A 15,579-nucleotide genomic window follows, 5' to 3' on the forward strand; every position below is an offset into this window, starting at 1 on the left:
CCCCCCCGGCTTGGTGGGCTCTCTGTGGTGAGCGTGTTCAGCCCAGGAACCGGGCGGCTGGTTTATTGGGTCACCAGGAAGCCCAGGCTGAAATGACAGCCCGAGGCCTCCCCCTCCTGATTGATGCAGCCGGTTCCAGTTGTTCCCCTGCCACATGGGGAAGTTAGTAATTAGAACTTTGCTCATTCCTCCCGTTGTTGCAGCCCTCCCGCCGGTTGTGCCATCCTGCTGAGAAAAGGCAGCCGCCACCTCCCTCACCCAGCCCCGGGTCGGGGAGGGATGTCGGGGCGGTGGGACGCAGGGATCAGGGGCTGATGGCCCGGTCCCTCTGGTAGCCTTGAGCAGTGGGGGCCTGCAGGGTGCTGGCCCCACCAGGCGAGGAGCTCGGGGACGGCTGCAGGGCCCAGGGCCTGCCTGTGCCGGGGCTCGGAGCACCACAGGAGGTGTGGTGGCTTCCCGAGGTGCAGGAACACCTCCTGGGAAGCTGCGCGTAGAAGCTGCGGTGCCACCACCCCTCTGCTCCTGCAGTCATCCCCTGGGCTGGGTCCTGAGCAGCAGCGGTGCTGTGGGACTGCTGCCTTTCACAGGCAGGGCCTGAGCCTCAGCCCTTCCCTGGCATCCCCTCCCTGGGTGCTCGTCCCCAAGCCGGGTCCCTCCAGCGCCTGGTGGGGAGACTCAGAGATGCTCCAGGTCACTCGTGTGAGGGAAACGAGAGGCTCTGAAGGTGCTGTTACCCCGGGAATGGGAACTGGCATGCTTGTGGAGAATGCGGAGCAGCTGGTGTGAGGCCTGGGGTGGGAGCAAGGACTTTGTGACCCTGCTGCCCTTGAGCGTGGCTGTCCTCGTGTGTGAGGGCATGCCTTCGTGTGGGCCAGTGTCCTCAAAGACCCCGCTGAGGTCTGCAGGCCAGGCTGGCTGTTAAAATCCCAGGCTTTTTTCCACTGCGGGTTCTGGAAAGGCAGCCGGGCAGGTGTGTGGCTGCAGCCGTTTCCTTTGGGGGCACCGCAGGGCTGGGTCTGCCCTGCTCGCCCCTGGCTGCGGGGGGCTGAAGGGGGCTTGCTCCCAGCCTGTGAGAGGCACGCAGGCTGCGTTGTGGTGGCAGGAAACACAGGCTTGTGGGAACAGCACTGAAGGGAAAGGGATTAAAAGCAGGCGACAGCCCCAGGGCACACCTGCAACCTCTAGAAATGGGGCTGCTGGCCAGCGCTAGCCAGCTGTCCGTTGGTTTTATGCTTTTCTTTTCAGAAACACGCGTGCTTTTGTTCTACAAAAAAACTAGAAAAAGGGTACTGGTTTTTCTTCTAAGCCTGCCTTGCCTCTCAGCTGAGGTGACTCCAGCAAGGCTGGGGTACTTCTGCTTTCCAGAGGTGACAAATCCAAACGCAGCCGAGCACGTGCAGACAGATCGTTAATCTGCAGCCTGAGACGAGCTGGTGAAGGCCGGTAATGGGAAGGGTGTTTCTCGCCAGGCTGGCTGGGGGCTGCTGTCAAGCCGCAGAACGGCACGGGTTTCCCACAGCAATGTTTAACTTGTACCTCTCTGGCAAGAGGCACAGCCCGTGACAAGCCCGTGACAGCCCCATACTGCTGGCTACAGAGAGGGCAGGGAGAAGCAGTGGGTGGAGAGACCGAACAGATGGCTCGGGCAGGAGCAGCGAGTGCCATCGCTGTGCTGCTGATTCGTCTGATGCAACGTCTGCACCTGACAGAGGAATTTTATAAAGTGCTACAACGATCTAGAAAATTCTGCAGCAACCCCAGGAGTGCTTTGGAGACCAAAGGTAATATTTCACCTGCCTGCTTCTCCCATCTTCCCATCAGATCAACTCTGAGTGGCTCCTTCTACAAAATGCAGCCCAATATTAAGCACTGAATATCTATTTAAAAAAGCATAAGGGGTGAAAGCTGAACTGCAGCCTTGTCCTACTTGGAACGAAGCCACCAGGCTGTGTCTTCCTGGGAAAAACAACCAGGAATGAAATCTAAATAAGAACAAGAAGATGAGGGGAAGCCATCTCCAATGAGGGGTGTGCACGAGCATCAGCAGCAGTCCCCTTGGTCCCAACAGTGGAGATGCCTTCTGGATGCTCACCTGGGATCCCCAACAGTAACGCACAAAGTCTGTTCCCTTTAACAATCAGTTTATTGCACTGGTTTTTGTATTTCTCAGCTTGCTTCCAAATTCATAGTCAAGATCTGTCCTTTCACTTTACTAGCATAAAACTTTCACAAGCATGTCTGAAAGTAGCCGGCTGCCAGAAGTCACCCTGGGTGAGGCTGATGAATCCAGGGCACGGCGTGGTCTGAGAGCAAACAAAGCACTTGCAGACAGCCTCAAGGGAAGGAGCCCAGGGGACGTGGTGCTGGGGAGTGCCCCAGTGCAGCTTCCAGGTGAGCGAGCAGTGAGGCTGTGCTGTGGTTCTGGAAGTCTCTTGGCAGGGGCAAAGCAGGACTTGCAGCTTCACCTGCTCCCCCACGTGCTGCGCGGTACTGCACCCACTCAGGTAACCAGCGGCACTGCACAGCACCAACATGCTCACACCAAATGTTGCCATCTGACCTGGTGGGCACCCACCAGGTAAGCTGTCCTGGGGCAGGGGCAGATGCTTCGTCTAGTTCTTGGGGCGGGTGTTAAAAATCTGGCAGGTCTGAGAAACAGCCTGCACAAAATAGCTGCAATCTGGGAATAAGGGAGATTCTTAAATCACTAAATCAAGGCTGGATGTTTTCTTAAAAACCCTCTCACAGCTCAACAGTGAGAATTAAGCAGCACAATTCGCTTGGCTAGTTTCTGTAAACTGTAAGGGAAGAGCCTTGGAATTTCTATGGAGATATGGGGATGCCATTCTTGTCAGCAATACTGGTGAGGAATTAACTGGAAATGCATTTAACTCTTGTTTTTAGTATCAGTTAATATTAGAAAAGGATTTCTAATGTACCCAAAATTTATGCCTCTCCTGGAAGGTTAAGGCCAGAAGAGAACTTTCATTTCAGGTTGGCAGATGACTTTCCAGGTGTGAAGAGGACAGAACACTGCAGTAGTGAGGAGGGTCAGAAGTGTGTGTTTAAGGTGCTGAAGGGGCACCACACAACAAGCAAGTGCTGGGAAGTCATTTCTGTAAAAATGCTTTGTATGGAAGAAACAAATGTGCTGTGACCCTTGGATTTCCTCCAACACCATGTGCAGAGAAGTACAAGCCTGAAGGAACCAGGGTAAGGTACCCACCTCATTTTCATACACTTTAAAAATAATTAAAAAAAAACCACAAACAAAACACCTTTTGCCCATGGGTAAGGTGTCTCAGCCAGTACCCCAGACCATGCAATGGTTTTCCCTGGAATGAATCAAGGCCTAAATGATAGGATTTCTGTAAGTGAGAACTACCCTGGTGGTTCTTCTTTCCTCTGCCAGCTGCTGTGCAGGTCTGTCAAGCAGGAGATGCCTCTTGTGTGCCAGCCTGCAGCACGCTGCTCTCCTGTTGCTGCAGCTTCTCCAGCAGGAGCAGGACGTTGTCAGTGAACTCATTTCGCTGCTTCCCCATCCCATGAAGCTTCACAGGCTGCAAGCTGGTGTGGGGAGGCTCGTACAGGTGAGGGCAGCAGACCTCGTTCAGGAGGAGCCAGGTGCTGTCAGGGTCCACATGCATTAAGTGGAGGAAAACACTTCAGAAAACAAGGGGAAGAAAAAGAGTAAGGAGATGGCCTTTTGATTTGTGCCCAAGAGGGTCATTATAGGCAGCTATGGAAAGCTTTGGCATTGTCTGCAGCCTCTCCAAATTGATAGGTTTGGAGACTCATTAGACAGAGTCATTAAGATGGCTCCTGTGCCCAAGAGACAGCTCAGTGTTTTCAGTCTACCACTGAGTGACAGGAAATAGTTCTTATGCTACACAGTACGTTACTGACCTCAAGCAAGCAGCTGGTGAATACCTGACCCGGGCTTTGGTCTCAGCATCGCAGGAGGGGGTGCTAAACTCAGAGGATCACATCTTCTGTGGGTGAGACTTGTGCTTGCAGAGCCTGTCTGTCATTTCCAGAGGCATACAACCTGAACGTGCTCCAATGTGATCGCTGTGTTTGGCAACAGCGCAAAATGCCTTCTTTGTGGTGCACAGCCAGGCCCAGGTGAACTCGAGGGTCTCTGTTCCCCTAGCTCTCTGATATTGCAGCTACGCTGCCTGGACAGGGAGAACCGGCCTGCCCCAGGTGCTGGCCTCCCAGGGCTGCCAGGCTGAGCAGAAGCATGGGCGGCCTTGCCAGGGCAGGGCCTAGAGCTGCCACCTGCTGAAAGCCCTGCACTGGCTCTCCGAGCCTCGGCAGCTGCCAGCGCTCTCCTGGTGCTCGCTTGGCCGTGGCGGTGGGAGCACAGAGCTGCCGGCCTGCCAGGGAGCAGCAGGTCCCCGGTGGCTTCCCCTGGCTTGTGATGGGCAGCTGCAGAGAGATCAGCCTCACTCCTTATGGCTGGGGGATAGTCCTGGGCAAGAAAGATGAACCACTGGGAAGTAAACATGGGAATGGGGAATGGCATTCAGCTGGCATTGGCTTTTCCAGCGCATATACAGCTTTAACTCTTACATTCACAGCTGAAATACCCTGGTCTTCGACCTCGTCTCAGTCCGGAGAGGGCAGCCCTCGAGAGATTAGCTGGTCCCTGGGGAACCCCACTGCCTCTTGTGCCCATAATGGCCTAAGGTGTGTGATTATCTCCTGATAACCCGGAGTGCTATGCAGCTTAAAGAACAACTTGACTTTAACATTTCCAAACTAACTCCCGGATAGTTCCTAAGCAACCTGTTTCCATGGCAAAGAAACCTGGGGTTAATCCAGGTTTGTTTTCTGTTTTGGCTTTTTTTTACTTAAATATAATTTTATTGAATTTTGCCTTGTGCAGGTGCCTGTTTTAGTGTACTTCAGCCCAGCTTGCAAATGACAGCTGTCAATAAGTATCCAATAAGCTACACAGTCAAACCAAAAGAGGTCTAATGCTGTGTAATCAAATTTGGTAACTAAAAAGATCCCAAAATAGCTCATATTTGTTCCAGTTGTGCTAAACAACTTGTTCTACTGGCACAAAGCAGAGTTAGGCTATTCTGGTGCCTTGTATTTTCCCAAGCTCTAAGTGAAGTCACGGCACAGTGTGAACAGGCTGGCAAAAGGACAGCTCTTTCTGGCTTTTGCAGCTATGCTGGATATTTAACTAAATACAGCTCGCCACAGACTTCAGTAAGAACTGGAGAAATTATTTCTGCATCCTAGAAAAAACATTCCTATCCAGAATGCTGACTGAAAGGTCAAATGGTAAACTTCACAGACTGTAAACATTTATTGAAAAGAAGTGTAAATTTCAAAACAGTCACTTCAAACTGGAAAAAATGTAGAGCTGTTTGTAAAGTGTTGACATAGGCCAACGACAATTTCTTAATCTCTTTTCCTTCAAAGTTTTTTTTCCCCAAAGTGAGAAGCTTGTCAGAGATGTTGCCGCTTACTAAATTGATCAGAAGCTCAGTTTTATACAATGTGACTTCCAGTTAACACCATCTCCTCCCCCCCGACCTTGTCCCCAGGCTGTGGCCCTACAACACAACCCCTTAGCTGCTCAAGTGTTTCTGGTCACTTTACCCAGCGGTACACTGGTTTATTTTCAATACAGGCAAAGATGTATCTAGTGTTCCCTGGCATTCCCGAACTCCTCTTATTTTTTTAATTTAAACAAGATTTTGGTAGTATTTCTCCCGTGGAATACTACCGGCAGTCATAACAAAGCCTACCGTCCCATTTTCTCTTCCTCAGACATGCTGGGGTTCATTTTTTTTTCCCAGCATCTATTTTTGCCTCGAGTATTGCACAAAGCTGCATTTACCAAATTCTCTTATTCCCACTGCTTCATCTAATAAAACTACAGGGTCCCATAAATGGGATTAAATAGCCTCTCTGGAGCATGATAACATTCCTGGAAGACAGACAACCCCCCCACCCTGTGCCTTTTTTTTTTTTGGTGACACCAGCACCTTGGCCCAAAATTCCTGCTCAGCCCTTTGCATACCTAGAGACTCTTCACTTTAAAAATCAAACTTAGTCAATGCAGGGAGTTACTGCAGCTATAACTGACTTTGTAAGAGCTAACCTTCCTCCTGGCAGGTCACAACTCATGAGTTGTGTAAAAATCCAAAAAGGTGAGCAAAGGCCACTTCGTATAAATCAATATGGCAAGCTGATTCCAAGCATCCTTTTACTTCGTATGATTTCTGTAGTGATAAAGCTGAGTTATGCGATGTATGTTGGCACTCAGGCTGTGGATAAGATTAGTTCTGTTCTATCTGCTTTTAGAAGCATTTAAAATGCAGAAAATTTCATGTAGCAGGCTGATAATTTGCCCTTGCCTCGCTGCAAAGGGCCCTACATGTGACAGTCTAAGTCAGTTTGTAGGACTACTCCCAGACATGGGGAGAGCAAAGAAAAGGATGGGAGCGTACAGGAATCTGGAGGTTAAGCAACCTACAAAAGGAAGCTGAAGCATGGCTGAGAAGTGATTCTTATCCTGGTGCTAGAGTTGACTGTTACGGTGCAAACTAATTTTGACTTTTCCAAGCTGAAACCTCCTATCAACCATGTATACTGGAGGTAAAAGTGATTGTGACATGTTTAACACTGATCCAGCCTGGCTCTGAGTCAGATAGCACTAAAATAATAACAATTTAGAAAAAAAAAAAAGGTGTCAAGGACTGTAGGGAAATTGTAAAAACTGCAACTATTACCATCTGCATGGTTAGTATCAGGCCAGACACGATGCATGTATGTGTCTGGCCAACAAAGATAACTGATCACAGAAGACCCTGTTTCATTCAGTAAAATACGTCACATATGGTGCATCAAAGGCACGGGGGGAGCAATGTAATGTGGCATTTTTCTCTTAAAAACATATATCTATATATACACACATATATGAGAAAACTGTCTTTGCTGACGGCTTTGTTCCCCTTTCTCCAACACCAGTGAGCTTGCTTCATAACACACCTTCTAATAACCCTACTGCATCATAGGGCCAATTCAGTATTCACTCCCCACCCCTGTCATGTGGGGGGTGGAAATTACACAGCTCTCCAGCCTGCTTTGTTAATGATTTAAAAGCTTAAGTTTCCAAATAGATAAATCCTGGTGTTCTGTTTCCCATGCCAGCATTGCTTACACAGATGCACATTATATTCCATCAAGGGTATGCAAGCCTACAGCAAAGAACCCCTTTGCAGAACAAATGCTGCTGAAGCCTGCAGCGATGCAATGAAAGCCACTAAGGTAAAAATAAACCGACTCTCACCAACTCAGGAATACAAACAAAGGTACGGCTACAGCTTCTGAGAGCTCCCTCTGTCTAAGCTGCTGCCCAGCCACACAAAAGCTCTTCACACCTTGCACACCCCTGGGAGGCCTGCACTCAGGTGAAAGGGAGCTGACAGCTTTTCCCTTTTTAACATTCTACCCTCCGAAATCCGCACTGCCTGCTGAACCTGCTCACAGCTGGCTGCCTCTCCCATCAGGGGAGGGATGGTGGGCCACAGAGAGAGAGAGGCTCTTCCTTGTCCTTCAGCAGAAACAGAGATGCATGGCTTTCTTCTTCATTTTCCGCGTTCTGTAACTGGACTCATTCTGTCTGCTGAAATCTCTGCCCTTGTTTCCAGGTGACAACGTATGGCAGCAGCGATTTCTTATCCTGACAGCAGGAACATGTTGAGCAGGATTTTGAACACCAGCTAGTCAAGTATGTCTGTCAACACTTCATAGGGCAAATGCATGCTCACCTAAACTGTTTCTGCTCTTTTAACCTCTCCCAGCCTTCTCAGAGCAAGGGTTAACTTCTATGAGAGACCCTGTTCTACAGGACACAGATGTGCTGGAGGAAGGAATGAGAAAGGGGCAAAAGGAAAGGGGTTACCTTTCTCCCCCTCTTCCCACATTACTTGTACACCAGATACACCTGCATTTAGAAGACATTACCTCTGGGCAGCTTCTTGCAACTTCATGGGTTGCTTGGCACTCAGGTAAATCAGGCAAGCATCTGCCACTTTATTCAGGTCACTCTCACCTGCAGAACGGAACAGAAAAGAAGGGTAGGAGGTAACCTACTCAGCTGCTGCCGCCTAATTGAATCTGCTCTAAATTGGCAGCAAGTGGCTTCTGAGCCTTTGAACCATCTGACCCAGAGCTCTAATGACCTCTCCTCTGGAAAATCTTGCTGTAGAGCTAGGAAAGCAATCAAGGGCATTGAGACAGGAAAACAGCAACTAGCCAGCAAACCCTCTCCCTCATCAAAGTCAACCCCAGAAATTTAACCTAGAAGAATTTCAGAGAGTTTCATTCCACAGAAGAGTACAACATGCTGCATGTAAAAGGTCATCCAAAGAGATGCACCAGAATGGAACCAGTCAGCTTAGCCAGTAGTCTCATCTGGTTTCCAGTTCTTCCATTAATTACAAACAAAGCCTGACCCAACAGATCTGGCTGCAGCAACTCAAGCACCCTACTTTATACCCACTTCTCATGCACAAATGAGATGAGCAGTCAGATTCCGCAAGGTACTGGGAAGCTCTCTCCCCATTTGTGTCTTAAGGAGTAAAGAGTGACTAGCCGCTCTTTACAGCGCTCTGAAAGAGGACAGATTAAGGTCCAGCAGGACCTGAGTGGGATGAGGGTGAAGATCTGGAAATCAGTCCCATGGGGCAGCAGCAGGATGAGAAACCAGGACAGGCCTGGTCAGCCAAGATGAAAGGAGAAGTCAAGTTGGGCAGAGATCTCATACAACCTACACTTCCCCTGGTACTCACCCATGTCCAGCTTCTCGCACAGAGACCCCAGTCCCTGCAACACAGCCAGCTGTAACTTGAAGGCAAGCGTGTGGTTGTACACAGGCCCAGCTCTGGCACTTGCTGGGGCCTGGCTAAGGAGGGAACTGGTCAGCTTAGGCAGGATGTCTTTGGAGAATCTCTGTCTCAAAAAGTCCCCACATGTTTGAGCCAGGGTACACAGCACCTAGTGGAGAAACATCAGTTACTGGAGGGTAAGTGCACCTTATCTGTGAGCAGGCTACTCGGGAATATTGTTCTCTGCACCCTTTGGCAACGCTGCGGGATAAAGCATCTCCTTTGATAATTTTTTTACAGTTGAAAGCGATGTGATCTCACCTGCCACCACTTCCCACAGGAAGCAGAAGGCAAATGCTTGATGGGGAGGCTGAGTGAGCTGCTTCTTGCTGTTCCGTTTCACACTGCTAACCTCCTGGGCCTGCCTTTCTTCCCTCAGCACGGTAAAAGTACGATTGACTTGTGAAGGCCTATTTAGAAGTGCTGAAGGAGGCTGATGGAAGATGCTATTAAAATATAAATCACCTATGTGGTGGCAACAGCCCATCAGTACCACGCCATGTAACAGAAAGGCCAACACACTACAGCATAGGGCACCCAGCACTACTGGTGTGCACCCAAGATAAAATCCAAACAGGCCTAGAGAATGGCCTTAAACAGGTATGAAAACGAAGGGGGGAATCTACAGGGCTCACCCAAGTGGCCAGAACAGGGCTCTCTCTTGGAATTTCACTGAAGTTCCACTAAGTGGTCTTAGTGTGCCGGACTGAGATCCTGGCTGTGTTGTGTTTGGCTTATACTGACACTGTATTTACTGTCCTCAGATGTAGAAAGGTAACACTCACACGGGACTTCTCACAACAAAACCCAAATGCAACGTTAACTGTAATTATCCTTCCAACTTTCCAAGAGTTAGTTTTTATGCAGTGATCTCATCCTTCCTTTTAGGGCAGGGGGCAGGCACTCTGAAATTCTAGTGCATGGCTTCTTGAATTTGGGGAATCAAAACTTTCCTTTTATTCACACTGAAGGATTTGAAAATGAATTTCATTCTGCACAGCACAGGAAGCCCTGTGAAACTCTGGGGCTGTCAACCTCGGGCATCGCGTTTTATTGTTTAACTTGTGATTCAGGAAGAGAATGCCGTCAGTAGACATGGCCAGGAACTCTTTTGAAGTGTTATTATGAGGCTAAGTCTTTGCTTAACCTCTCCCCTCCCCTGCCAATGCCTCAATTGCTAAACGTTCCCTCCTCTTCAGTCTAAGCCTTCCAAAGGGGGTTACTGAGACTGGAGTTCCAGCACGGGCAAGTTGTACTACATAATGCCTCTGACAGTCAGCTGCTTAGCTAGTAAAAGAACCACTTTCCTCTTCCCTGCAGTAACTACGAATATTGCTGTTTCCCCCAGGAACAGTGTCAAGGTTTCACCTGTGGACAAGCTGTGGTTAAGAGCGGTACACGCCCACCCAGTGCAGGGTGGTGACCCTGTGTTCTGAACATTAAAAAAAATCACCCCCCAAACTCAGCGTTCCTCTCACTGGCCACAGCAGTGCCTGAGCTGCTTGCCTTCTAAGCACCAGCTTGAAGGCTGCTGGCAAAGATTTGCTGCTGTACCTTGAAGGCTCTCAGCACTGCCAGAGGGTCATCGCTAATCAGCCGGGTGACGAGAGCTGGCCAGACACGATGAGCCATGGGAAGCAGATGGTTTCCGTGAGGATGTAGCACAGTTACGCAGAGCTCCAGCACGTCCAGGACCTGTGTACGAGGGGCAGATGACAGACTTTCAGAGTGCTGCAGTGCCAGCACAAGGCATTCATGTGGGTGCCCAGCATCACAGCAGGGAGCAAGGAAAAAGAAGGGCTCTAATCCAAGAGGGTACAGTTTCACCTCAGCATGAGCTGGGATAACTGAACAGTGCACAGAGCACAGGCCCACTCTGAAAGCACCAAGCAGCCCAGGGACATAACCCGGCACCGTGCCATGGGGCCAGGCTGGAACCAGGGCACAATCTCCAGCCAGATGCTGCAGGCTGGGCTGTGCACTAGGACCCTACTGTTCCTGTTGCACAGCAGCAAGATCACCTTGTAGGACTGGGGCTGCTGCGCTAAGAATCTGGGTTATGCCTCACTGCTGCATTTTCTGTCTTGCTTTGCAGTTTAAAAGGAGGACACCTTCAAAGGATTTTCATAATTTAAAAAAAAAGACAGGCTTTTAGCCCTGCTTATCATAACCCTGGCACTTCTGAAACGTTCATTAGCCTGTGCACTACAGTCTGAGTGAGGAAGGAGGATGGGAGAAAGACGCTTCTCCTTCCTTCACCTCAGGCTGAGGCAGGAGACTTGACTGTCGTGCGCACCGAGGAAAGGTTCCTGCCATGAAGCCACCCTTACGATCGCGCTCAGCCTGGCTGCCGTTCCTCGAACAGACTACCTTCAGAAAACCGCCTCCCTTTTTCTTGCCAACACTTGGAGGGGCTGTCCTGAACAGGCATATGGCAGCACTAACCTCGTGACGGCAGGAGGCCCGACAGGCACCGTGTACATGGTGAGGAGCTACCAGCCCCCTCCACGGCACCACCTGTCCCCTCAAAGCCGGCGTTCACTCACCTTCAGCCGCACACGGAGGTTCCTGTCAGACAGCAAGTGGATGCACCTTTCCATCACATCTTTGGCCAGCTGAGCGTGGCTTGGCAGAGGAGTTTCTCCTTCTGTGTCAGAGTTGCTTGGCTCAGGTTTAGCAACAGGGGGAACCTCATCTGGAAGACAAAACTGTTACTGAAGCCATGAAAACGACTTGGAGATTCTGGGAGATCACAACACGTACACAAAACTACTCTGCAAATTCCCACACACAAAACTACTCTGCAAATTCCCAGTTGAGACCTTTGGCATTTCTGAGCATGCTTAGATATAAACAGATACGCTTGAGCTCTGTGAGTTCAGTGGCAGATTCAGATTGTGGGACTGGGGAAGTTTTGCTTTCTTTACTGGACAATGCAATTGGTGTGACATTTGCAGTCTCTCTTTACCACAGAGTTCTTTATTTTCCATTGATTTTTACTGAAAATGAAAAGCCAGGATATTTAAAGATGAAGTATTTAAAGGTCAGGATTTTGGCATAGCCCAGTAAAGGCTAAAAAGTTCCCTATATGAATGTTTGCAGGGCCTTTAAAGGCAAGGTGGGAAGGAAGCAGCAACATTATTAGCCAGGAGAAAATGGTACAGAGATTCCCAAGAGAGGATGAGGAAGATGCAGTAGGATTCTGGAAAGAGGCAAGTTTGGGCCCTGAACCCCACGTGCCTCTTATGAGTGAGAAAATACCCAGTGTTTTTGTGGCTTAGAGCTAGACCAAGCCTTGATCTGCAAATGTTTTATTTTCTTTTTCCCTCCCCCTGAGCACAGAACAAAGCAGGAACACCAAGCAGCCCCTCACATGAGCTACGGTTGGCTCAAAGCAGATCTGAGACTACCCTGAGCACGTTAGTCTTTCAACCCAGTTCTACCCCCACCACCCGCCAAAAGGAAGCCTCCCAGCTCACCATCTGTCTCTAAGCTGAATACACTTTGTCAGTCAGTACTGACCTGCCTCCTCATCACCAGAGTCAGAAAGATTGCCCTCTGCAACCTGCTTCTGTCTGACATAGTCGAGGAAGAATTGCTCCACTTCTTGCCTTGTTATCGCCGGCTGCACCTGGGCCAAAGTCCCGCTCTGCCGCTCAGCAGCCTGCCTTCGCTGGTGTTCCTCGCTGCAGGATGGGCCGAACCACTTGACTGCAAAAGAGGAACTGAGATGTCACCGAGCATTCGTGATCCCTTCCTGCAGGTCAGCAGCCTACCACAGGTTCCTTGGGAGAAGAACATGACTCTCGAGTCTCGTGGGATTGAGCTACAGAGCAGGCACCAGCGGTCACATCGCCGTGACCTCCCTGACGGCGCACACCTCCTACAGCCCTGATGGATGCAGCAAGACGCCCTGAGCGCTTCTGCAGGGCGTTTCTGGGAGGAGCACACCCATCCTGTCTGGGCCACTACAGGCCACGTTCCTGCAGCTCTGCAGGCCAAACAGAAGCTGGCTGTGGAGCGTGGACGCTACTGGCGATCTTTGCTTAAGCACTGGCCCACAAGCAAGGCAAAGTTGTCATCCTGCTGTACCCCCAGTTACGCTAACACTGAATTGCGCGAAGGAAACATCGCTTAGGTACCTAGAGCTGCCATTAGCGAGTAGAGGACCCCGAGGAAGGTGGAAGCATGGTGCTCGTACGACTGATCTAGCGTCAACAGGACGTCTTGGATAACGTCTTCTACCAGCGGCAGCAAGCTGGCATCCGAGTGCCTCAGCATAGTGTCCAGCACCTGGGACGCGTGCGGCTGATGTGCCAAATGGCGCAAATTCAGGGAAATCCCGTTCACCAGGTAGTCAGAATTCTCATTAATCAAGCACTGCACGGAGTCATAACTGCAGGCCTCGCATATGTCCACCAGCGTTCCCATCGCCGTCTCACTGATGAGCAGAGTCTTGTCTCCGGCCTTTTCCAACACTGGGTAGAGAGCTGACAGCAGAAGCAACCGGAATTCTTTCCCGAGGACTGCAGCGAAGCAGCCGACCCCTTCCAGCTGGATGCAGATCTGCCAGATGTTGCTGTTCATGGTGCGGGTCGTTACACGCGGGTCTGGGGATGGCAGAACGCTGCCGCAGGCAGCCCCTGGGAGGGCAGCAAGTCCTGAATGATTCACGGAGAGCTCATGGCTGGTTTCTTCCGCATCAATGCTGGTGACTAAATACCAGTTTGCCTGGTCTGTGTACTCATCAAGAATGGACGTTATGGACCCTTTGATATCATCCACGTCCAGTGAAACTTCCCTTTCCTGAAGGACATCCACCCCTACGCCAGCAGCTCCTGCAATCAGCTCATTGAGGACCATTGCAGCCTGCTTTCGGTACATGGCAGACTCGCTGTACAGCCCCATGAAATGATCCACGAGCAAGTAGAGGTTTCCATAGTAGCCAAGAACACGGCAAACTTGCTGAAGGAGCTGGAAAACTTTTTCCTCCGTGAAGAAGCGGAAGTATTTCTTCTGGCATCTGCCCTTCTGCACACCATGCTGCAAGGAGCCCTCGTACCCGCTCCCAGAGCCCCAGCGCCTGTCTTCCACTATCTTCACATCCGTCACGTCCAGCTCCAGAACTTGCATCAGTGCTTTGGACAGACGCTGGAGGTGGGACGCGGAGTTGAGGACAATGTTAACCTTGGGGCCCAGCAGCTTCAGGTAGCCAAGCAATAAGCTCAAAGTGGCAAACTTGCCCGTGTCGTCCTGAGAGTTCATCAGGCGAGGCAGAGCTGTGGCGAGGGAATGGAGGTTCTCCGAGAGAACATCAGCAAGAGCCCTGTTGTGTGCTACCAGCTGCTGCTCTGCAATGTGCTGCAGAACCTCGTTACACCTGCTTTGGACTTCGCTGTTTTCATCGTTAACCAGCCCGACCAAGGCCTTTAGAAGATGAGTGAACGAGTCCACCAGTGACTGCCTGCAGTTCCTCACTAAGTGATGGACGAGTTCCACCAGCTCCAGTCTCACTTTCCAGTGCGAGTGAACTGAAGAACGTTCAACAATTTTATGTAAGAGGAGAGAGAGTTTTTCTGCCGTATTTTTACTCCAGTCAGGTCCTCTATGGACCGCCAGTTTTGATACTCCACTTTGTTCCACTGACGGCTTCTCTTTATTCTCTGGGATCCTGGCTAGCTGTTCATCAGCCATGACCAAACCGACAACCCGATAAAACACTCTGATGGCAGCGACGGTGGTTCCGTGACCTTGTTTGATGTCTGCGGTAATAACTCGAGACAGCGCAATAGAAACGCCAGGCAGAAACGAAGCAAAGGAATCCCCACATTGCTGCTCCTCATCTTCACGCAGCCGCCTGTGCTGCTGGCACTCGCACCGCAGAACGAGGGCCTGCAGGCACTTCAGGGCGGAGATCTTGACCTGCTTTGCTCTTTCCCGTTCCGCCAGGCCCAGGAGCAGGGACACGGCGAACCCCAGGAGGTGCAGGGCCGGCGGCTGGTACAGCGACAAGATAACGTCCCCGTCCGCGGAATGGATCAGGGCGTGCAGCGCCTCCACCACGGCCAGCTTCAGCTCCTCCGAGGCCGGGGCCGCGGCCGGGGCCGGCGGGGGGCCGGTCCCGGGGGCGAGGCAGGCGCAGAGCTCGGCCAGCAGCTCCCGCAGCAGCTCCGGGCCCCGCAGGCGGGTGGCGCCCAGCACGGCGGCCAGGCCCCGCGCCGCGCTCTGAGCCAGCCGCTCCCGCCGGGGCCCCGGCGAGGCGAGGGCGAGGCGCAGCGGGAAGAGGACGTACTCCTGCAGCTCCTGCAGCGCCGCCGCGCCCACCGCCGCCAGCCGGGCCCGCAGCAGCGCCACGTTCTCGGCGGTCTGCGCCTGGGTCAGCCGCACGCAGACGGGCCGCAGGGCGCCGAAGGCCTCCCGGGGGGTGGCGAACACGGCCATGGCGGGGCCGCGGCAGCGTCACGGGACCGGGACCGGGACCGGGATCGGGGCCAGGCCCGCGGGTGCCGCCGCCGCCGCCCCGGGCCCCGCCGGGCGCCTCCCCCCTCCCCGCTCCCCGCGTGCAGGAAGTGACGCGGGCGGCCCGGGCCCTCAGCGCCACAAAGCGCCCGAAGGGGGCCGGCGGGGGCAGGCCTGCCAGAAAAGTCGCGGCCGCTCGCACTGC

General features: G+C 51.8%; 1 protein-coding gene across 2 annotated transcripts; it reads right to left on the bottom strand.

Moving 5' to 3' along the window:
* Positions 1-2,124: 2,124 nt before the first annotated feature.
* Positions 2,125-15,509, bottom strand: TTI1 (TELO2 interacting protein 1). Of its 2 annotated transcripts, none has more exons than XM_083801990.1 (7): positions 13,058-15,509; positions 12,438-12,626; positions 11,462-11,610; positions 10,470-10,610; positions 8,820-9,024; positions 7,993-8,080; positions 2,125-3,663 (listed from the first exon to the last, which is right to left on the bottom strand). In XM_083801990.1, the coding sequence occupies exons 1-7, from the start codon at positions 15,354-15,356 to the stop codon at positions 3,429-3,431; spliced, it is 3,306 nt and encodes a 1,101-aa protein (XP_083658116.1). In that variant the 5' UTR covers positions 15,357-15,509; the 3' UTR covers positions 2,125-3,428. The 2 variants fall into 2 exon arrangements, with proteins under 2 accessions (XP_083658116.1, XP_083658117.1); XM_083801991.1 differs by having other exon boundaries at positions 2,125-7,888.
* Positions 15,510-15,579: the final 70 nt, after the last annotated feature.

This window comes from Anser anser, assembly GCF_964211835.1.
Source record: "Anser anser genome assembly, chromosome: 16".
In the NCBI taxonomy this organism is placed as follows: Eukaryota; Metazoa; Chordata; class Aves; order Anseriformes; family Anatidae; genus Anser; species Anser anser.